This window comes from Saccopteryx leptura, chromosome 2 (genome assembly GCF_036850995.1).
Source record: "Saccopteryx leptura isolate mSacLep1 chromosome 2, mSacLep1_pri_phased_curated, whole genome shotgun sequence".
NCBI classification, from domain to species: Eukaryota; Metazoa; Chordata; class Mammalia; order Chiroptera; family Emballonuridae; genus Saccopteryx; species Saccopteryx leptura.
The window spans coordinates 283,964,631-283,987,763 of NC_089504.1; the positions used below are offsets into that span (position 1 = coordinate 283,964,631).

The 23,133-nt window shown below is 41.4% G+C and overlaps 1 protein-coding gene across 2 annotated transcripts in view; it reads left to right on the forward strand.

The window, feature by feature from the left end:
• The window catches only part of ACP6 (acid phosphatase 6, lysophosphatidic), a 36,044-nt gene extending 23,411 nt beyond the window's left edge, over window positions 1-12,633 (forward strand). For both annotated transcript variants that reach the window (XM_066366095.1, XM_066366094.1), the window contains exons 8-10: window positions 10,137-10,232; window positions 11,665-11,830; window positions 12,437-12,633. In XM_066366095.1, the coding sequence (XP_066222192.1) occupies window positions 10,137-10,232; window positions 11,665-11,830; window positions 12,437-12,583 (409 nt within the window). In that variant the 3' untranslated portion in view covers window positions 12,584-12,633. The remainder of the gene's footprint in view (window positions 1-10,136; window positions 10,233-11,664; window positions 11,831-12,436) is intronic.
• Window positions 12,634-23,133: the final 10,500 nt, after the last annotated feature.

Consider the following 23,133-nt stretch of genomic DNA (forward strand, 5'->3'; position numbering starts at 1 on the left):
AGAAGCCGCATCAACACTGCTAGGAAGGACAGAGATGCAAAAGGGCTGGCCTTGCCCCCATGAGCAACAGCTGAGCTTCTAGAGGGGTATCCCAGCTGCAGAGCGGTTCCCCCTGAAAGGTGTAGATCCTAAATTCTAAGCCAGACTCCCCAGCCCAGAACACCAGAGCCAGGAATTGGTGCCCACATAGCATACAGCTATGAAAAGTAGTGAGGTTTCTATCTGCCAGAAAGAGATGGGAGTCTGCAGAGAATGGGCACCCTCTTAAAGAGCCAATACACAAAATCTCATTCACAGCCACTTAACCATGGGCTTCAGTGGAGGGAGGGCTGAGTGGCTAGAGTCACTTGAGAACTGTCAGAGGTTTGCAGCCCTGGGGAGAGACACAGTGGGGAACAGTCACCAGGATCACTATCCCAAGTCATTCTCCAATACCACAGTCATCATCTTTCATGGGTGGAGCACTGCCCTCTTTATGGCATTAGCCTGGGCTAAAGTAATTGCCCCACCTGCTGGACTTTCTCTTGCCCCACCCTGAGGAGATTAGGCTTTGGCCTTGGCCAGAGATCAGAGGTCTGGAAAGACTCAGGGGATGACAGTGATCCAGTTGTCTGGCTTTGAGGCGGGGGCATTTCACCCCACTTTCCTGTGTTTCTGACTGGCACTTCCCCCTAATGGGAGATTCAGTAGAACCACACTCCTGGCTCCAGAGGCCCTATGCAGGGAAAACAGCTGTGGTTAGGCTTGCTCGCTTGTTTTCCGGCTTCAAGTACTTTATATGATTAGTGAAGAGCAGAAAGCCAAATGTGTGTAGCCTATATGAGGCTACAGGTTTTTTCTTTCCCTCTGTGTGGATCGCATGCCTACCACCACAAGGGGTAATTTTCCTGTTTGCTCACCCACTACCATGAGAAGCAGTTCTCCCCTACCTGTTCACTCACCCACTGTTGCGAGAATCCAAAAAATGAGAATGCCCCAATGCCTTTCAGCTCTGTGGTTCTGTGGTTTGCCTGAATCCAACCTGAACCTGTCTGGCTTTGAACCCTGACATTACACCTGACATGGTGGGCAGGATTTGGTTCAAACCAGTATGGAACTTGCATTACACCCTACCTGCCTGAATCTTAGTGGCTCCACCCTACTTAGGTGGGTCAAAATCTGGGACAGACTCAGACCTGTGACTTTGGGGTGAGAGCCACACCCACCATTTTTCCTGAAGCCCAACCAGCACTTCTCTCTCAGGGAGCTCACTAGCTCCACCCTCCTAACCCCACCAGAAGCTCTTTCAGTGATTCAGCTTAACAGGCAGCTGGCAGACAGAGGAGCTGGAGGCAGAGCTCAGAGGACCTTGGGACTTTTGCTGAACTACCACCAGGACAGGTGCTGGTAAAAGCCAACCTTGGTGTGCAGCTTGGTCCTTCCCATGTGCACCTAAGCCCAGCAGAGGCAACCACAAACTGTGGACTTTTAGCTTCAAACAGGTCATTGAGGGGCAGTCATAAGCAGCATTTTACATTGGCCTGCACCATGCTCCCTCTGAAAAAGCCCAGAACCAAAACACCCAATGGCCAGCTTCAGACATCAGAGCAGGATCCAGTTAGTCACAAGCAGCATATCAAAAGGGAGATCTCATCAGGCACTGAAACAGCTGAGGTGAATTCTGCTTCCTATGGTCGGCACCTACACAGCAGCCCACATGCGTAGGTTGTGGTAGAGCCTCACAGTTGGCCAGCCTGAGGTTCAGCGCCACAATCAAGACTCAATTACAACAGGAGGGTTCATGTAACCCACACAAGGGACATTTCTGGAGCCAACAGAGCACCTATTACATAAGGCCACCCCATAAATTTGGGAATCATAGCACATCTATCTAATGCATAGAAAAAAACACAATGAGACAGACAAAATGGGGGGGAAAAACAGGCCCTAAATGACAGAACAGATCTCTCCAGAAAAATAGCTAACTGAAATGGGGATAGGCAACTTATCAGAGATAGAGTTCAAAGTAATGGTCATACCAGTACTCAAGGAACAAAGTGACAACTTCAATAAAGAGGTAACAGCATAAAAAAGGAAATAGAAATCATAAAAAGGAACTAGTCAGAGATAAAGAATATAATATCTGACATTAAGAATATACTAGAAGGAATAAACAGTAGCTTGGATGAAGAAGCAGAGGGTTAAATTAGCAATTTGGAAGACAAGTTAGAAAACAACAGCTACCGTGGCCAGATATCTCAACTGTTTAAGAGCATTGTCCCAGAGAACAGAGGTTGCCAGTTTGATCCCCTGTCAAGGCACATACAGGCACAGATCAATGTACCTGTTTCTCTCTCCCCCTGCCTCTCTTGCTAAAATCAATAAATAAACATTTAAAAAAAGATTTTAAAAAAATATAAAAAAAAGAAAACAGGCAATTAGAGCAGCAAAAAAGAAAAAAATTATAAAAAATAAGGATAGTTTAAGGGCCCTTTGGGACAACATAAAGTGTAACAACACCCATATCATAGGAGTACCAGAAGGAGGAGAAAGAGAGCAAGAAGTTGAGAATCTATTTGAAGAAATAATAACTGAAAACTTCCCTGATCTGGTGAAGGAAAAAAGACACATAAGCCCAGTAAGTATAGAGAGTTCCAAAGACGATGTACTAAAGAGGCCCATACCAAGACACATCATAAAATAACCAAGGTTAAAGACAAAGAATCTTAAAGGGAGAAAGAGAAAAGCAGTTAGTTACTTATAAGGGTGCTCCCATAAGGCTGTCAGCTGATTTCTCAACAGAAACATTTCAGGTCAGAAGAGATTGGCATAAAATAGTGATGAAAAGTATGGACCTACAACCAAGACTACTTTACCCAGCAAGGCTATCATTTACAGTTGAAGGAGAAATAAAGTACTTCCCAGACAAGAAAAATTTAAAGTAGTTTGTTACCACCAAATCAGTATTAAAAGAAATGTTAAAGGGCCTTCTTTGAGGAGAACAACAAACAAAGGAACACAGTTGAAAGAATAAAATGATAATAAATATATACCTATCAGTAATCACTTTACATGTGTCTTAAATACTCCAATCAAAAGACACAGGGTAGATGACTAGATAAGAAAATAAGACCAGTATATATGTTTCTACAAGAGATCCACCCCAGAACAAAAGTTATACACAGTCTAAAAGTAAATGGATGGAAAAAAGATATTTCGTGCAAATGGAAAGGGAAAAATGCTGGGTTAGCAAGAGTTACATCTGACAAAATAGACTTTAAAACGAAGGTTATAGTAAGAGACAAAAGACATACCTAATGATAAAGGGAGCAATCCAACAAGAAGACACAACCCTTGTGAATATTTATGCACCCAACATAGAAACACCTAAATATATAAAGCAAATCTTGATGGTCATAAAGGGACAAATTGACAGTAATACAGTCATAGTGGGGAATTTTAACACTCTACTGACATCAATGGATAGATCTTTCAGATAAAATATCAATAAGGAAAAAGCAGCCTTAAATCACATAGTAGACCAGACAGATTTAATTAATAGCTTCAGAGCATTTAACCCCAAAGCAGTAGAATATACATTCTTTTCAAGTGCACATGGAACATGTTCTAGGGTAGATGGCATCGTAGGACTCAAATCAAGTATTAATAAATTTAAGAAGATGGAAATGTTATCAAGCATCTTCTCTGACTATAATAGTATGAAACTAAAAATCAATCACGAGAGAATAAAACAAAGACATGGAGGCTAAGTAACATGTTACTAAACAATGAATGGGCTAATGAGATCAAGGAAGAAATCAAAAGATATTTTGAAGCATGTGAAAGTGAGGACACAACAACCCCAAATCTATGGGACACAGCATTAGCAGCCCTAAGAGGGAAATTTATAGCATTACAGGCCTACCTCAAGAAACAAGAAAAATTTAAAATGAACAATCTAACTTTACACTTAAAGTAACTAGAAAAAGAACAACAAAGACCAAAGTGAGGGGAAGGAAGGAAATAATAAAGATCAGAGCACAAATAAATAAAATAGAGTCTAAAAAAAAATACAGCATATCAATGAAACCAACAACTGGTTCTTTAAAAAGATAAGATTGACAAACCTTTAACCTGACTCATCAAGAGAAAATGAGAGAGGACCCAAATAAATGAAATCAGAGGTGAAAGAGGAGAAGTAACAGCAGACACCAAAGAAATAAAAAGCATAGTAAGGAAATATTATGAACAACTATATGCCAACAATTGTATAATCTGGACAGAATGGATAAAATCCTAGAAACACACTGTCTTCTAAAACTAATCAGGAAGAATCAGAGAATCTGAATAGAGAGATTACAGGTAGTAATGAAGAAACTCCCAAGAAACAGAAGTCCCTGACTAGATGGCTTCACTGGTGAATTTTACCAGACATTCAAAAAAGAATTAACTCCTATCCTTCTCAAACTATTCCAAAAATTTCAAGAGAGAGATAGGATTCCCAAGCTCATTTTTATGAGGCCAGCATTATGCCAACTCCAAAACCAGATAAAGGCACTTGGTACAAAGAAAGAAAACTATAGTTCAGTATTCCTGATGGACATAGATACTAAAATTCTCAACAAAATATTAGCAAACCAAGTCCAACAATACATTAAAAAGGTCATACACCATGATCAAGTGGGATTTATTTCAGGGATGCAAGTTTGGTACAACTTTTGCAAACCAATAAATGTGATATATCACATAAAATGAAGGAGGAAAATCACATGATCATATCAAAAGATGAAGAATAAAGTACTTGATAAAATCCAGCACCCACTTATTTTAAAAACCCTCTGTAATAATAGAGGAATATACCTCAACATAATAAGGATCATATATGACAAACCCATAGTCAACATCATATTCAGTGGGCAAAACTACAAGCATTTCCCTTGAGGTCAGGAACAAGACAGGGATGACTGCTCTCACCACTCTTATTCAACATAATACTGGAAGTTCTAGCCACAGCAATTAGAGAAGAAGAAATAAAAGGCATCCAAACTGAAAAGGTAGTAAAACTGTCATAATTTGCAGATAACATAATATTGTATATAGAGAACTCTAAAAATTCTACCAAAAAACTAGAACTGATAAATGAATTCAATAAAGTAACAAGATACAAAATAAATATCCAGAAATCATTTGCATTTTTATACACTAATAATGATCTATCAGAAAGGGAAACCAAGAAAATACCATTCACAATTGCTTCAAAAAGAATAAAATACCTAGGAATAAATTTAATCAAGGATGTAAAAGACCCGTACTCAGAAAATTATAAGACATTAAAGAAGATACAAATAGGTGGAAGCATATATTGTGTTCATGTATAGGAAGAATTAACATCATTGAAATGTCCATACTACCCAAAGCAATCTATAGATTCAACACAATTTCTTTCTAGATACCAATGGTGTATTTCACAGAACTAGAGCAAATATTCCAAAAATTTATATAGAACCACAAAAGACTCCAAATAGCCACAGCAACCTTGAGAAAGAAGAACAAAGTTGGAGGAATCCCACTATCCTACAAGAAATCAAAACAGCATGATTCTGGCATAACAACAGACTTATAGGTCAATGGAAAAGAATAGGTAGCCCAGAAATCAACGCATACCTATATGGTCAATTAATATTTGACAAAGGAGGCAAGAACTACCATGAGGTAAAGACAGTCTATTCTATAAATGGTTTTGGGAAAATTGGACAGGTATATACAAAAAAGAAACTAGACCACCTTTTTACACCATATACAAGAATAAATTCAAAGTGGATTAAAAACTTAAATATTAGACTCAAAATCATAAAAGTTCTAGAAGAAAACAGGCAGTAAAATCTTGGACATTTCTTGCAGCAATAATTTTTCTACTATATCGCCTTAGGCAGGGGAAATGAGAGAAAGGATAAACAAATGGGACTATATCAAACTAAAAAGTTTTTGCACAGCAAAGAAAATCATCAACAAACTGAAAAGATGACCCGTGGAATGGGAGAAGATATTGCCAATACATCTAATAAGGGGTTAATATCCAAAATTTATGAAGAACTAAAACTCAACACCAAAAAATCCAAATGACCAAATTAAAAAAATGGGCAAAGGACCTGAATAGATCCTTCTCCACAGAGGACATACAGATGGCCAATAGACATGAAAAGATGCTCAATGTCACTAATTATCAGAGAAATGTAAATCAAAACCACAATGAGATCTCACCTCACATTGGTCAGAATGACTTTCATCAGTAAATCAACAAACAAGTGTTGGCAAGGATGTGGAGCAAAAAGAACTCTCATGCACTGTTGGTGGGAGTGCAGATTGGTACAGCAATTGTGGAAAGCAGTATGGTGTTATCTCAAAAAATTAAAAAGTGGCCCTGGCCAGATAGTTTGGTTAGCATTGTCCCGAAGCTCAGAACCTTGGTCAAGGCACATACAGGAACAGATGTTCCTGTCTCTCTCTTGCTCTCTCTCATCCTCTCTAAAATCAATAAAATAAACATTTATTTTAATAATTTTATTTTTTTAATGGGGCGACATCAATAAATTAGGATACGTATATTCAAAGATAACATGTCCAGGTTATCTTGTCATTCAATTATGTTGCATACCCATCACACAAAGTCAGATTGTCCTCTGTCACGTTCTATCTAGTTTTCTTTGTGCCCCTCCCCCTCCCCCTTTCCCACTTCCTCTCCCCCCTCCCCCCGTAACCACCACAATTTTATCAATGTCTCTTAGTCTCACTTTTATGTCCCACATATGTATGGAATAATGCAGTTCCTGTTTTTTTCTGATTTACTTATTTCACTTCGTATAATGTTATCAAGATCCCACCATTTTGCTGTAAATGATCCGATGTCATCATTTCTTATGGCTGAGTAGTATTCCATAGTGTATATGTGCCACATCTTCTTTATCCAGTCATCTATTGACGGGCTTTTTGGTTGTTTCCATGTCCTGGCCACTGTGAACAATGCTGTAATGAACATGGGGCTGCATGTGTCTTTACATATCAATGTTTCTGAGTTTTTGGGGTATATACCCAGTAGAGGGATTGCTGGGTCATAAGGTAGTTCCATTTTCAGTTTTTTGAGGAACCACCATACTTTCTTCCATAATGGTTGTACTACTTTACATTCCCACCAACAGTGTATGAGGGTTCCTTTTTCTCCACAGCCTCTCCAACATTTGCTATTACCTGTCTTGTTAATAATAGCTAATCTAACAGGTGTGAGGTGGTATCTCATTGCAGTTTTGATTTGCATTTCTCTAATAACTAAAGAAGATGAACATCTTTTCATATTTCTGTTGGCCATTTGTATTTCTTCCTGGGAGAAGTGTCTGTTCATGTCCTCTTCCCATTTTTTTTATTGGATTGTTTGTTGTTGAGTTTTATGAGTTCTTTGTATATTTTGGATATTAGACCCTTATCTGAGCAGTTGTTTGAAAATATCATTTCCCATTTAGTTGGCTGTCTGTTTATAAAATAAACATTTTTTAAAAAAATTAAAAATAATCCTTCCTTAGACCCAGTGATCCCACTTCTGGGAATATATCTCAAAACACGAATTCGAAAGAATATATATACCCTTATGTTCATTAAAATGTTATTTACAATTGCCAAGATTTGGAAACAGCTCAAGTGCCCATCAGTAGATGAGTAGATAAAAAACAAAACAAAACTGCTATACATTTACACAATGGAATACTACTTGACCATAAAAAGGGGAAATCTTTCCTTTTAATGGCAGCCTGGATGGACCTGGAGATTATTAGGCTAAGTGAAATAAGCCAGTCAGAGAAAGACAAGTACTGTATGGTTTCACCCATGTGTGGAATCTATAAAACAAAACTAATAGAAAAATAGAGACAGACTCATACGTAGAGAACAGGCTGACAGCTGGTGGGGATGAGAGGCTGGGTGAAAGAGGTAGCGGGATTGAGCAAAAAAAGACAAGAAAAACTCATGGGCTCGGACAGCAGTGTGATGATTGCCCTGGGGCGGGGCAGCTGGAGGAGGTTATAGGGGGATAAATAATGATGGATAAAGACTTGACTTGGGGGGGCAGTGAACACAATACCGTATATAGAGATGTGTTGTTGAATTGCATGCGCGAAACCTGTATAATTATGTTAATCAGTGTCACTTCAATTTAATTTTTTTAAAAAGTACATTCAGCTTACACTCAGCTTAGATGACTTAGTAGAGGAGGGGACTGGAAATAGAGTAGCAGGGCTAGGAAGATGAGTGGGAAGAAAAGCAGCTATCATTTCAAGAATTTGCAGTGTGTTGCATAAGAATAAGAGCTTCTGACTGCTTTTCTCCCAATCAGAGCCAGTGTGTCCACTTACACTGAGGGCATCCAGAAGGCTCCAGCCTCACCACTCAGCTTGCTGTCATTACCTGTACTTGCGACTTTCCCTCATCTGTTTCTGAAGCTGCTCCAACAGACTTAAATTGTCACTGACTGCCCTCTTCTCCATTAATACACCCACACCCACACGTACACACACACACATATACTTAGCAAATATTTTAGGCTTTGTGCCTTATGCTTTATCTGTTGCAACTACTCACCTCTGCCCATATAGCATGAAAGCAGCCATAGACAATATGCAAACAAATGGGTACAGCTGTGTTCCAATAAAATTTTATTTACAAAAGCAGGCAGGTGGGTTGGATTTGACCAATGGCCATAGTTTACTTTCTTCTGGTGTAAAGCATTTTAAACAAGACCTGTTTAAACAAAACCATACAGTATTTGTTTTTCTCAGACTGGCTTATTTTTCATTTTAATTAGCCCTGATTTCATAAAACTAATGTTTCTTCAAGCACAAATGGTTACAACCTCACAATGCCATCCAATTTTGCTTGGCCTGCACACATTTTCTGGAAAGTGTATATACTTATAGTATTGGTTGCCTACTCCTCATCCTTGCTCAACTTTCCCTGATTTGTATAGGCGGCCATTTATTCAGTCAGCATAAATAAGGATTGGGCTAAGATAATCACAGCAGCACCATTTCCTTTTGTCAGTTATTCAGTTCTGGGAATTCTAGGAGAGGTTTATTTTCCTTTTTGATAACAAGTGAGAGGCACCAAAACCAAGTCTTTTGGCCACTTACTAGCCCTCATTTTACTGCTTTGTTTAGTACTATGATACAATATACTTTGAGTTACAACATCCACCTTGTGATCATGAGGTGACCAGCCTGAGAACGAAAGTGTGGAGCCACAGTGCCAACTATGAGAGCCCTACCATTGAACTTCTTGTTAATCAAATCTGTAAATAAGAAAGGTCCTTATGAGCCCTGGCCAGTTGACTCAGTGCTAGAGTGTCAGCCAGCATGTGGAAATCTTGGGTTCAACTCTCGGTCAGGGCACACAGGAGAAGTGGCCATCTGCCTCTCCACCCCTCCACCCCCCACCCCCTGCAGCCATGGCTTGAATGGTTTGTGCAAATTTGGCCCTGGGTGATGAGGATGGTTCCATGGACTCAACCTCATCCGATAAAAGAACTTGGTTGCCAAGTAACAGAGCCACAGACCAGCCAGGCAGAATATCACCTGGTAGGGGCTTGCCAGGTGGATCCCTGTTGGGGCACATGCAGGAGTCTGTCTCTGCCTCCCTGCATCCCACTTAGTTTTTAAAAAGAAAGAGAGAAAGAAAGGTCCTTATGGTCTAATCTCCAAACAAGGCTGCTGACCCATGGGAGGTATAGTTTAGTATGTGGTTCCTTCAGATCACTTTTCTAAGGGCCTTCTGTTAATTCCTGAAAGTCCTTACCAGCTTTGTTCTTTTATTCCTGAAGGCCTAGTTCTGTTTGACTTCTCTGGTTACCCTACCAGCACAGCTCCTCCCATCTCAGCTGCATTCATACCAGGTCTATATGCTGATGCATTTGATGTTGGAAGAGTTTGTGCACAAAGAACCCTCAAACTTGAGGTAGTGCCATGTTTCTCCTTCCAACCTATCACTGTTCCTCATAATTGACTTGTCTTTTTCTCAGTTCTGTCTGATCTGTCTGAGGTCCTCAGGGAAAGAATCAGCTTGTGCCCTCTGAGTGCTGTGTAACTGGTGGGGGCTTAAATGTTGTTTTCTTGCAATAGGGAAAGTCTTCAGATGGCAGTTGGACCATTTCTCCACCTCCTGGAGAGCAACATGCTGAAAGTTGTGGACCCTGACATTTTATCCGGCCAGAATAGGTACGTGGTACAGCAACTCGGCTTTGTGCAGCTGAGGGCAGTGGGTGGGGGGTGAGGGGCAGAGGGCTCAGGCTGTAGAGAAGAATCCCAGGTTTTAGGTGGGCAAGAACTAGGCTGTCAGTGACTGAAGGTAGATATTTAAGAGGCCGTGAGTCCCAAAGACATTCACAACATTTAACCTTTCTTCCCACTACACCCATTCTACCATATTATAAAATTTTAATTTTAGTTAAAAGACTCCTAAATTTATTTTTGTTTTTTTTCTAATTGAACATGTGTCAAACAGTATAGCTAATTATGATGTCACACTGATTTGCCATTATAATAACCCAAAACAAAGGGAATTGATTAATAGATTATTTATTTTGAATACCTTCATTGAGTATATAGAAAGATAAGATGCCATTAGGCATTTTAAAATGTTGGAAGTGGCTTGTGAACCTCCATCACCACTTTGTAAAGCCTAGGAGCCCAGGATAGGGACCACAGGTTTAGAATGTTCTGTATCCTAGGCACTTGCTAAGCACAGTGTGGTCTGCAGATGAAGGCTTTGTTTTACCATCACCTGGGAGTTTTTTAGTTTCTCAGGCTCCAGCCTGACCTATTGAATTAGAATCTTCATTTTAACAAGACCCACAAGGAAAGACTGGGGACAGTGAGTTGAAACAGGAACATTCAGGAACTTGGGGGCCAAGATTTATAATAGCAAATTACAGGAATGCCCATCCCTGTCCATCACAGTACCCATGATAACAGTACAGTTCCTGCTGGCCTTTGCCACTTTGCCCCCATTGGCCTTATATCGGTAGACTACTATAGGACTCAGTGCTAGTCTTCTAGTTTGGGGATCAACATATAAGATCCTTGATCTTTCCCAAAATAGATAGAAGAGTCAGATAGATACGGATCAAAATAGCAACTTTATTACTGATTAAAACCATTTGGAGAATGAGTTGAGAGCAAAAGAGGTTCATTAATATTTCTCTGAAATGAACTTAATTTCTCCGAAATGCAAGCTTCCCCAGCAAAGAGGAATGCTTGCTCTACTAAACTCATTGCGCACTTGAGTAGGAAGAACATTTGCCTTAGGCAGGCAGGTTCCAGAGAGAAAAGAGGAAGGGCCCAAAGCACATTTGTTCATATTCTTTGAAACTCATCGGGGTAGGACTGAGTGGGTAGGTGGGTGAGCAAGTGGGTGGGAGGAGGCCAAGAGGGCTACTCCGGTGGGGATTCCGCTTCATGAAAACATGGGAGTAGGAATAAGGTTTCTCCCACCATCTACTTAAAAGGAGTTTTATACCAGACTCAACTGATTTCTAGATGTCATCTTTTTTTTGAGGCAAGTGTTGTTCCTTACTGAAAAGAGGCAGGTAGTATCCTGGCCTCCAGATGCCTTAGTAAGGATTTGTGGAGAACTGTTTCCTCATTGCAGAAAGCTGTACCTCTATGCGGCTCATGATGTGACTCTCATGCCTCTCTTAATGGCCCTGGGGATTTTTGACCACAAATGGCCACCATTTGCTGTCGACGTGACCATAGAACTCTACCAGCACCAGGAATCTAAGGAGTGGTTTGTGCAGCTGTATTACCATGGGAAGGTAAGACCTTTGAGGTGTGGTTAGTTGATAGCTGGGCACCCTTCTCCCAATCCCAGCCACCTAGTTTCAAATACCAAGTCTCCCTCCTAGGGCCCAGTGGAACCTCCATTGGTATAATCAGCGTTCATTAAGGCAACTCATGGCTGTGGCCTAGGGATAGGCCGAATTTGACATGTAGAGGCAGGCTATGACTTGGGCTTATCCCAGTTCCATTATAGACTGTAGGAACAGGACCCTCCCCCCCTTCTCCTGAGTGTTTCTGCCAAGCTGTAACATCCTGACTAAGAAGCCTGTTTTGAAAATTAATGATGGTGTCTTTAGGAGGTGGTGTGTGCTGTCAGCGCTCTTGGTGCCTTGGCCACTTCGGCAGGTTGCTGTCCGGGGCAAAGGCTAGAGCAGTTCCCAGCTCTGGCCCTAATTTTACTGTATCTTCGCAGTCAGTTCAAAAGTTTTTGAATGACTTTACAAGCAGGCATAGTGCTCTTATTTTGGAACTGATTAGTGGGGTCTTGCTAGCTGCTATATGTGTGCATACACAGACCATTGAGCATAGCTGAAAACAGTAAGACAGGGTCCTGTCCCTGCTGAGGAATGTCTTTTTCACAGGAGCAAGTGCCGAGAGGTTGCCCGGACCAGCTATGCCCACTGGACAAGTTCTTGAACACCATGTCAGTTTACACCTTAAACCCAGAAAAATACCACACACTATGCTCTGAAGCACAAGTGATGGAAGTTGGAATGGAAAGTGACTGATTTTCCAAGCAGGATGTGTTAATTTTTAAATAAAATACCTTTACACAATGCCTCTGGCTGTTGTGTTTAGGAAAGGAAGGCACAAGAGTTAATGCGCATTAACAGAAGGTAAGAGTCTTTCCTTCCTGTAGGTAATATTAAGGCCACTTCTTGAAAGGAAAAGCAGCGTAATGTTGAGTCCAAAGGGATATTTCCGATATTGTGCCTTGATTTCCATGTCCAGAAACATCTACCCATGACATAAGCTGGAGACAACATGGCCCTATAGAATTATGTTGGCTTTGGACTTTAGTTCTTTATTTCACAAATATATAGTACCTACTATGCAGTAGTCATTTTAAAGGTGAAAAGTTTCTGTCCTCAAGTTTTTTTAGTCCAGTAGGAGAGACAGATAAGTAAATCTGTGATGACTATAAAGTATGTTTCATTCTGTGATAAGATATATCAGGGGCTATTTGGGTACAAAGAAGAAGCCCGTAGCCCAGCTGGCAAAGAAAGGTGAGTAGGAATTAACCAGGAAAGCAAAGAGGAAAAGATATTTTGTGTAGGTAAAAGGATGGCTTGAAGTTCAAGAGACATTGCTGGGCCATAAGATGGCACCAAGCTCTGGAGACCCAGCAGAAAGGTGCAGGAAGGTCTCAGCGTCTGGTGGCTGTAGCTCCAGGACTGAAGACAAGGGCTCCACAATGGTGGGCTGGAACCACTCCCAACATAAGAGCTCCACTTTTAACTGGGCTCCCAGGGGTACCTGTTTCCTTATTAATTTTCTCAATCTTCCCCAGAATCTATTTCTAACTTCTGCTTATCTCAAACAACTAATCCCTTTATCTTTCAGAGAAAATAGCAGTTACACAAACCTCTCCACTTCCAACCATATTTATGTTGACAACTCTCAGATCTACTTCTCTAGCTCAGGTTTCTCTTCTGAGCTTCAGACTCTCCTGTCTACTTGGATATACAATAGACAGAATTTTATATATCAGAATCAAACTCCTTTTCCTCCCAGACCTGCTCCTTCACAGGCTTCTCTATGTGAATGAAAGATACCTCCACCATCTACTCAGTTGCTAAACCAGAAGTCTCTCTTGTCTCCTTACTCTTCTCTGTCTTAATCAATTAAGTTCTATCAATCCTACCTATTTTATTTCTTGAATCTATTCCCACTTCTTTATCCTTGACCTTCAATGTCCCTTCCCCATCCTCACTCTGATGATTACTATAAGAAAGTAAAAGCAATGAGAAGAGATCATTGGTCTCACCACACCACCACCACCATGAAATCTGCTAACCCAGTTGTGTTGGTGGCCACAAGGCCTTTCTGTTACTAAGAATAAATCATCCCTATTCCTATCCAAGGCCAACATGACAGCTTTGCATTGACTCCTATATTTATCTTTTTTCTGCATTGTTAATTTTTTTATCAATATTGCTATTAGCATACAGATATGCTGTAACATCTTCTGTTAAATTTTTTCCTATGTCTTTGAACTACTATGCTATTTTTTCCTCCTCTTTACAACAAAACTTCTCAAAACAGTTACTTATACTTGCCATCTCTGATTCTTCCCTTCCCATTCTTTCCTGAACCAACTGTGATTAGGTACTCACCACTTCCAACTCCATGAAAACATCTCTTGTCAGAATTATTAATGACCCCTGAGTGCTTAATTCTGTAGCCAATTTTCAGTCTTCTTAATCAGAGTCTCATCAGTAGTCTTGGAATATTTTTTTTCTCTTGGCTACCATGACAAATACTCTCTTGGTTTTCCTCCAGCTTCCCAACTTATCATATTTTTGCTGATTCTACCTTTTTGTAATCTCTAAGTGTTGGAGTATCTCAGGGCTTGTAGTCCTTGGACTTATTCTCCTCAAGCAGTTCCATAGTATTTATACAGCGTCTCCTAAATGCGTATCTTAAATCTGGACCTTTCCCCTGAATTGTCATTTTAAATTGTGTACTCAATACCTCTATATGGTTATTTAAAATAATTAATATATATTAAACTTCTCATTGTTCACAATCAATGCTAAATTCTCATGCCTCTTTAAATGTACTCCTCCCACAGGCTTCCCCATCTACGTAAATGGCAGCACTTTTCACTCAGTTGCTTGGGTCAAGAGCTTTGGAATTACCCTTGATTTCTCTCTTTTTCTCATTCCTTCATCTAATCCATCAGTAAATCCTGTTGTGCTCTTCAAACTGTAGCTAAAACTGACCACTTCTCAAGATGTTCATTGCTACTATCTTAGTCCTAGCATCACCTCTCACCTGGATTTATTACAAAGTCCTGTTTCTGACCTTCCCCTCCCCCCAATTTAGTCTCAACATAGGCATTGCATTTAAAACATAAGTTAGATCATGTCATTCTTCTATTCAAAATTCTCTTCTGGCTACTCATATCAAAGAGATAGTCATCATAATGGTCCTCAAGGCCCTATGACATCCTCTCCTCTTTCTTCTCACTGTACTCCAGCCACCTTAACGTTCTTACTATCTTGTATGCCATGTAGCCCCAAAGTCTTGTCCTCACCTGGGATCTTTGCACAAGCTTCTCTGGAATTCCTCCTAGATATTTGCATAGTTGGCTCCCTCTCTTTGCTCAGATCTCAACTCAGTGTCATCTCACAGAGAGCCTCCCATATTATCCTATATAAAATATTTCAGACTCTTCCCCTCCTCTACCTCTAGCCTTAGTTACGTTCTATTACCTTGTCTTGGGCAGAATCATGTCCCCTCAGAATTTATATGTTGAAGCTCTAACCCCTAGTGCCTCAGATATGACTGGATATAGGGCCTTTAAAGAGGTAATTAGGTAAAAAGAAGTCATATGGGTAGACACTAATCTAATATGATTGATATCCTTATAAGAAGAGAAGGTTAGCAGTGGTAGAACATCAGCCCAGCATGTGGAAGTCCTGGGTTCGATTCCTGGTCAGGGCACACAGGAGAAGTGGCCATCTGCTTCTCCACCCTTCCCCCTCTCCTACCTCTCTTATCTCTCTCTTCCCCTATGGCAGCCAAGGCTCCACTGGAGCAAAGTTGGCCCCGGTGCTGAGGATGGCTCTATGGCCTCTGCCTCAGATGCTAGAATGGCTCTGGCCACAATGGAGCAATGCTCTAGATGGGCCGAGCATCCCCCCTGGTGGGCATGCTGGGTGGATCCTGGTTGGGCACATGTGGGAGTCTGTCTGACTGCCTCCCCGCTTCTAACTTTGGAAAAGTACAAAAAAACCCCCCAAAAATAGAAGAGGAAATTAGGACAGACACAGAGGAAAGACGATATGAAGACACAGGGAGAAAATGCCATGTACAAGCCAAGGAGAAACACCTCAGATGAAACCAACCCTGCTGACACCATGAACTTGACTTCTGGCCTCCAGAACTGTAAGGAAATACGTAAGCCACCTGATCTGTAGTACTTTGTCATGGTAGCCCTAGGAAACCAATATACCTTGTCCTATCCCCATTGTTTTCATCAGTACTTGATATCACACTTCTGTGTATTTATTTGCCTTCTCTTTACTCTCTAACTAGACTGTAAGCTCCATCAAAACAGACTTTTTACCTTGTTCACTGATGTGTCCCCAATAGCAGGAATAGTTCCTACCTGACCAGTGGTGGCGCAGTGGATAGAGCGTCAACCTGGGATGCTGAGGTCCCATGTTTTAAACCCTGAGGTGGCTGGCTTGAGCACAGGTTCACCAACTTGAGTGCAGGGTCACTAGCTCTCATGAACATCCCATGGTCACTGGCTTCAGCCCAAAAGTTGCTGGCTTGAGCAAGGGGTCTGTTGGGAAAGCAGCTGTGTTAGGCTTGCTCTCTTGTACTTTGCATGATTAGTGTGTGAGCATGTGGCAGCGCCATGTGTGGATAGATAGTCTATATAGGACTGTGAGTGCTTTTCCTCAGGGTGGATGGCAGATTGCGGATTGCTTGCCTACTACTGCAAGGGGCCTGTCTTGCTGTTTGTTCACCTGCTGCCCTAAGAAGCAGTTTTCCCTTGCCAGTTTGCTCGTCCACCATTGCAAGACTCTACTAAATGGGAATGGCAAGTGCTCAAACATTTGTTGAATTAATCAACTTATCCCCTTGACCGTTGCTATCCTGGGCCCATAATCATCCTCCCGGGTTACTTAGAGGCTTCCTAATGAGTTATATCCTTTCTTGCCTTCCGTTACCCTTTGAGACCTGGTTCCTGCTTACTTCTCCAGCCTCATCCCTCAACACACCCTCACACATCCCCTTTGACCAGACTGAACTGGTTTAAGAAAAATCTGGCCTCTCAAACACTGTTCCATGCCCTGACCCCTGGACACACACTCCCTCTGCCCCTCTAATCCCTGCTCACCTTGATGCTCCCATGTTTCTGTTTGTATTCAGTGGGTGCTGTCTGTCTCGTCTACTACTGCGATTCTAGAGCCAAGTACAAGACTTGGCACAAAGTGAACAACAAGCATTGAATTAATTCTGAACTCTTCCTACAGAGGTGGCTCTGTGCACTCTTCCCCACTCACCACCAGAGGAAAGCATGAAGTGAAGGACAACAAGGCTTCTTTTGGGTTCAGATTGACAGTCTGTATGTTTCTCTGTGGCCGCTGGACAGGTGTTTCTGAGCCTGTTTTTCCTCATGTAAAATGGAGATAACTGTATCTACTAATTAGCATGTTGTGAGAATTGAGTAAATGTAAGGGCTTTTAAATGTTCTTTGTTTGCCCTTTTGCTATTTCCCCCACTGGATCCTCAGCTGTGATAGGTTTCTTCAAATGGCATAGAACTTTGGGAATGTTCTTTTCAGCCGCCCTCTCTGCCAGCAGTGCCTCCTCTCTGCCTGCCCTTACTGAGGGATTGTCCCTGTGCATATGGAAAACCCTGGTTCTGTCGCTCACTGGTTGTGTGACTTTGGGCATGTCACTTAACTTCTCTGATCTTATGTTTTCCCAACAGTAAAACAGTGATATTAATGTTTGCCGACCTGACAGTTTGTCCTAAGGATGGATATGAAAATCACTTCATAATCTCCTAACGTGCCTCTGGCCTTGGCTCCTTTCTTTTACTGCTTTTAAAATGAGCATTGTTAAGATTAATTTGATTTCCAGAGGAGGTCTCACCTTTATGACTAATAAAGGGCCTCCCAGGATAGAGTAGAGAGGGTTCCCTTATCTAACCTGACATACCTGGGCTTGCTTGCAAAGGTTGACATGGGCAGGAATCCACCTGACAGACCTTCCTGAAGGCCTTGTGGCTTATCTTACTCCAGGAGCTAGCTCTCTGCTATGTGCTGACACCCCTTTAATAGTTTCATGTAGATAGTTGAAAGGGACAGAGAGGGGATCAAAACTCTGAAGGGCCCACCTGGCTAGAGGGAGAAAAAGAGTTTCCATCCCACCTCACCCCCTATCCTTAGCACACCAGGACCTGGCATGCTGACCTGTTTGTATTTATTGTAAGAAACCCAGGTCTTTCAAGTGAAGTGGTATCTGGTACCCATTCTTCTTAGCGGGAATTGTCTAGAGCGCTGTGCATCTATTGCAAAGGAGGCTGGGAAAGTTAGGACCTACTGCTTTATTTACTATATGCAAGGGAAGTATTATTCTCCAGCTTTGTGGCTAAAGCTGCGTATCATGGAACTACTAGGGAAAGAGTGTATCCCTTTGGCTAGCTGGGGAATTCACTGGGGAGAGGGCTGCATGCTCTGTTCAGATCCTGCCCTCTAGTGGCCAAGGGACTGGCGTGCAGTCCCAACCCTCCCAGTCCACCCTGCCAGCCTCTAGGAACCTGGTTGCTATCCAAGGGTGGGTGGAGAAAGAGCTGAAAAACGTCCCAATAAAAAGCAGGTCTTCCCAGGTCTCCTTTCTCCCACCTGGCTTTTGAAATGTATGCTTTCCTGAAGACAGAGGGTGGGGGTAGTGGCATGGCCCACAATCATAATTTTTTAAGTAAAGATCCAAAGACTAATGTCTGAGAACTTCAGAGAGAACTGGTTTTGGAGTCATAAGCTATGAATTCAAGTCCTGCCTCTGTATGTACTATCTGTGTGACTTTGGGCAAGTCCATTATCTTCCTGTTAACAAGCCTGTGTATCCTCTTTTGTAAAAATAGTGCCTTCTTCGCAAAATTATCCTGGGATCACCTAGATTAGATATGTAAAGCACTTCATAATATGTAGCGCTATACAAACATAAGGCATTGCTCCTGTTATTGTTAGAAAGCCTCTCTGTAGCTCCTTCTGAGTATTCCTCAGGCAGCTGGGGCAGCAGATGCCCAGTCCTGGATGGTGAGCCATTGGTGGTAAGATGCTGGTGATAGTTTTAGGGGTGTTTAACCCACTTTTGGGATGGTAAAAGAAGCACCTACTGTGGAATAAAGAGCCAGGGATTTGAATTCCAGCTTTACCATTTTCCAGGGCCCTGTGACTTTGGGAAACTCATATAATGTTACAGGTCTCTTTTAATCTGGATATTAATCCTTTGAGTAGTACGAACGTTCACGTACATCCTTGTGTCTCCTGACCATCTAGAGTATGATCGTACAAGAATTTTTATTTTAAAAATGTGTAAGGCAACATTAAAAAAAGGTAAATGTATGTTCTTCTTGTTTCCTTAAATTGGTTATCAAACATGATTTTAAGTTAATAAAACTGTAACTGGAACTAATTTAATTTTTTTTTAAAAAAATTTGCATCCAGCAGTCAGAAAGCATGAAAAAAAACCTCATACTCAAAGAGCTAAGGAGGATGATACTCTCTCTCTGCAGGTGGGAGGGTCTGGAACATGTTAGCTGCTCAAATACAAACTTTGAATCTGCATCCTCATTTATTTGGGGCTTAAATAAACTAGAATTCCTCAAGTTTACTATCTACTCAGAAGCTGAGTCGCTCCTTTTGGTGCAGATTTTTAGAGAAAGCAAGTGTGTGCTTTGAAATAAAAGATACAGCCTAGGCAAACCAGTAAGAGAAGTGTGCCATGAAGTTACAGCCAGTGATGGTAAGGCTGTTTATATTATTTGGGAAGCAAGACATTTTTCTTTGAGGCAGGCTTTCCACAGAGGCAAATACGGGTTTAAGAGAGATTAAAAGTCTCAAAGGTAAAAGGATGATCTGAGGAAATGGCCCACAGTGAATCATTGCACTGGATAGTATTCATCAGAGAATTAATTTGGTAGGAAATAGACTGAAATAGCAGTAAGGCTTTAACTATGGGCACACCATGGTCTTAGAAACCCAGGCAGTGCTTCAGAGTCTTGCCAAGGCCCAGCCTAGGAGCTACCTCCAGAAAATCAACTGGGGGATGTCTGGAGACCACAAATTGCTGATCTTGAGCGGAACTGATTGAGTGTATAATTAAGGGGACAGTTATATAACACTTGGGTAAGTAGAACTTGAGGGTCAAACCAGCTGGGCTTCTGAGAGATGAGAGAGCAGTCCCTGGATCTGTTGGTAACTAAAGCCAAAGTTAGACACAGCTTACCTGGGCCTTGTGAAGAGGAGGGAAGAGATCAAGAAGGGGAAAGTTTAAAAGAATGACTGCTCCCTAGATCAAAGTGTCCCAAAATGCTTCATTCCTTAGTGGTTCAGTTCTGGAGATCAGGTAACATGCAGCAACGGGGGAAATCCTCAGAAACTGAAGAACTGAGAGGCTGTGACTTGGCCAAGATACTGTAGCAAGATGGAGATGTAACAGATCCTGGATCCTGATTGTGCATCTAGAGTGTGTCTTCCTGTGCCACACTGATGTTGACAACTGGGAGGGAACTGCTCTAAGTGGAAAAGGGGCATTTTTTGATCATGGTTAGGAATCAGGAAAGGAAATACATTCATGGTAAATTTGTAGACCAGATGGTTATGGATAGGCTGGGTACTGAATCAACTGGGCTTATTTATAACTGTTTGAATTCCTATAGCCCAAATCCATAGCATTCCCTAGTACACAAAGCCTGCATGTGCGAGGTCTCTGCCACCTCTCCAACCTCATCTCCTATCACACTTCCTCTTGCTCTTCCCTCAGATCTTGAGTTGTTGGCTCCTTCCTGTCACTCAGACCTCAGCTTAAATGTGACTCTGCCTCATATGAGAAATTTTCTTATGTGTTTATGTGTACATTCATTTTTGCAGAAACACAGAAGAAGCCAAATGGTAAAACACACAGGCTCTGAAGTCAGATTGCCTAGGTCGATGCTGTATACTTTGGAGCTGTCTGATTTTGAGCAAGTGACTTAACTCTTCTGTGCCTCAGTACACTTAATCTATAAAATGGGAATAATGATAGTATTTACCTCAGATTTTTGTGAAGAATAAACATGTAAAGTGTTTAAAACAATGCCTAGTACAAAGAAAATGCTCAATAAATATTAGCTATTATTATTATATTATCCTCTATCTTCCCCACTGCCATCAGCAGAAACCTCATCTGTTTTATTCATTGCTGTTTCTCCAGTATATGGATCATGGCCAGGCACATAGTAGGGCTTCAACACATTTAGTAAATGAATTTGCTGAATTAAGAAAGTAATTCAGCCTGACCAGACAGTGGATAGAGCATCGGACTGGCATGCAGAGGACCCAGGTTTGAAACCCTGAGGTAGCCAGCTTGAGCGCAGGCTCATCTGGTTTGAGCAAGGCTCACCAGCTTGAGCCCAAGGTCACTGGCTTGAGCAAGGGGTCACTCTGTCTGCTGTAGCCCCCTGGTCAAGGCACATATGAGAAAGCAATCAATGAACAACTAAGGTGCCACAACAAAGAATTGATGCTTCTTATCTCTCTCCCTTCCTGTCTGTCTGTCCTTATCTGTCCCTCTCTCTGTTTCTGTCACACACAAAAAAAAGAAAGTAATTCAGTGGTCAGTTGTTCTTTAAGGAGGTGTTTTGTGTTATGTGGAGGCCTCTGCCCTTTTGGACCTCTTTTTCAATAGTCTACGCAACAATACAGCTGAAGAAACATACAGAGTGCAGGCTGGCCATATTTACTAAAAACAAAACTGGGAGAAATAGTTATCGAATGACTGAATGATTGAGTGAATAAATGGTAAGTGTATTAGATAGTCCATGCTGATATATATATATTATCTTGAGCCAAATATGATGAGATAAAACTTACTGGGGATAAATAGAATTCTTGATCTCAAAGTCAATTGCTCACAACAAAATAGGGATTTTAATGAGCAATTTGTTCAGTATGATGTGTTCCTCAAAATAAAAAATATGCATGGCTGTGCTGGTGTCTGGAATGAAGGAGGTAATGGTCCTGTTTCCCTCTGCACAGCTAGAAAACACCCAGAGAACTATGCTTAGAGCTGAGAGCCAGGCTTGATAGCAGAGATAGACCAAACATATCAACTGGAGAAAGGCCATCAAAGAGGAGGGATTGAAGGGGCTGAGGGCATATTACATATTTTACTTATGTAGACCCCAGAGACCACACTCAGACCAGTATGTAAGCTACAGGGACATTCAGACTTTAGATCAATATAGTGACATTTATGATAACATGGATGGACCTTGAGAACATTATACTGAGTGAAATAAGTAAATCAGAAAAAGCTAAGAACTTTATAATTTCACACATAGGTGGGATATAAAACTGAGACTCATGGACATAAATAAAAGTGAAGTGATTTTCAGAGGGAGGAGGATGTGGGGGAGGGGGAAGAGAGAGGGGTGTAAAAAGGAATACATATAAGGTGATGGAAAATAATTGACTTCGGGTGATGGTTATACAACATAATCAACACTTCAAATGCTATAGAAATGTTTACCTGAAACCTATGTAATCTTATTGATCAATGTCACCCTGTTAAAGTTAATTTTCTAAATAAGGTTTAAAAATACATCTATGTAAGGAAATCTTTGAAATAATGAGCTGGCCATGGATGAGTTGGGCTACTTCAGGGGGTTTCCTGTTACTGGAGGATTTGGGGGCTTATGCTGGCATTTAGCAGAGTATTGTAAAGGGTTATACACCAGCCAGGTGGTTGGAATAAAAAATAAATGGCTTTTAAAGTTTCCACTCACCCTGAGAATCAGTGGTTCTATAATTCCATAGCATCCTTCATTCCCTGTGAATGTGTGAGTCAGAGACAGGCCTGATTTTGCTTTTCATGTGGTCAGGGAATAGGTCTTGGTCCTCTAATTTGATGATTCTGATTTTTAAAGAAGAAAGAGGGAAGTGCTTGAGAATCTGGTGTCTTCTGTATATCCCTACTGAAAGGGTTGCTACTACCACCTTGGGCCAGTAGGGCTTTGAGACTCTAGGAAACAGTAGCTCTTTAAAACACCTTCGTACTGCTGCTACCACCATCCCATCTTGGAATTTCTGCTCTGGTGTGTCTTTTCTAAGGCTTCTTTCTGCTACCTTTCAGTGCCCAGGAGAGCATCAAGAGAGCCTCCCTTCCAAAAGAAGAAAGACAATTTCCCGCTCCAGCTAGAACCTTTTTACTGCCCAGCCAACACATCTCGTGAACTTTCACATTTACTCACCAGAGCAGCCATTTCAGATCATCTGTATTGTGAGCCCTCGGGTGACTCTCGGAAATGCCCTGATAGCTCAGCTTGTACT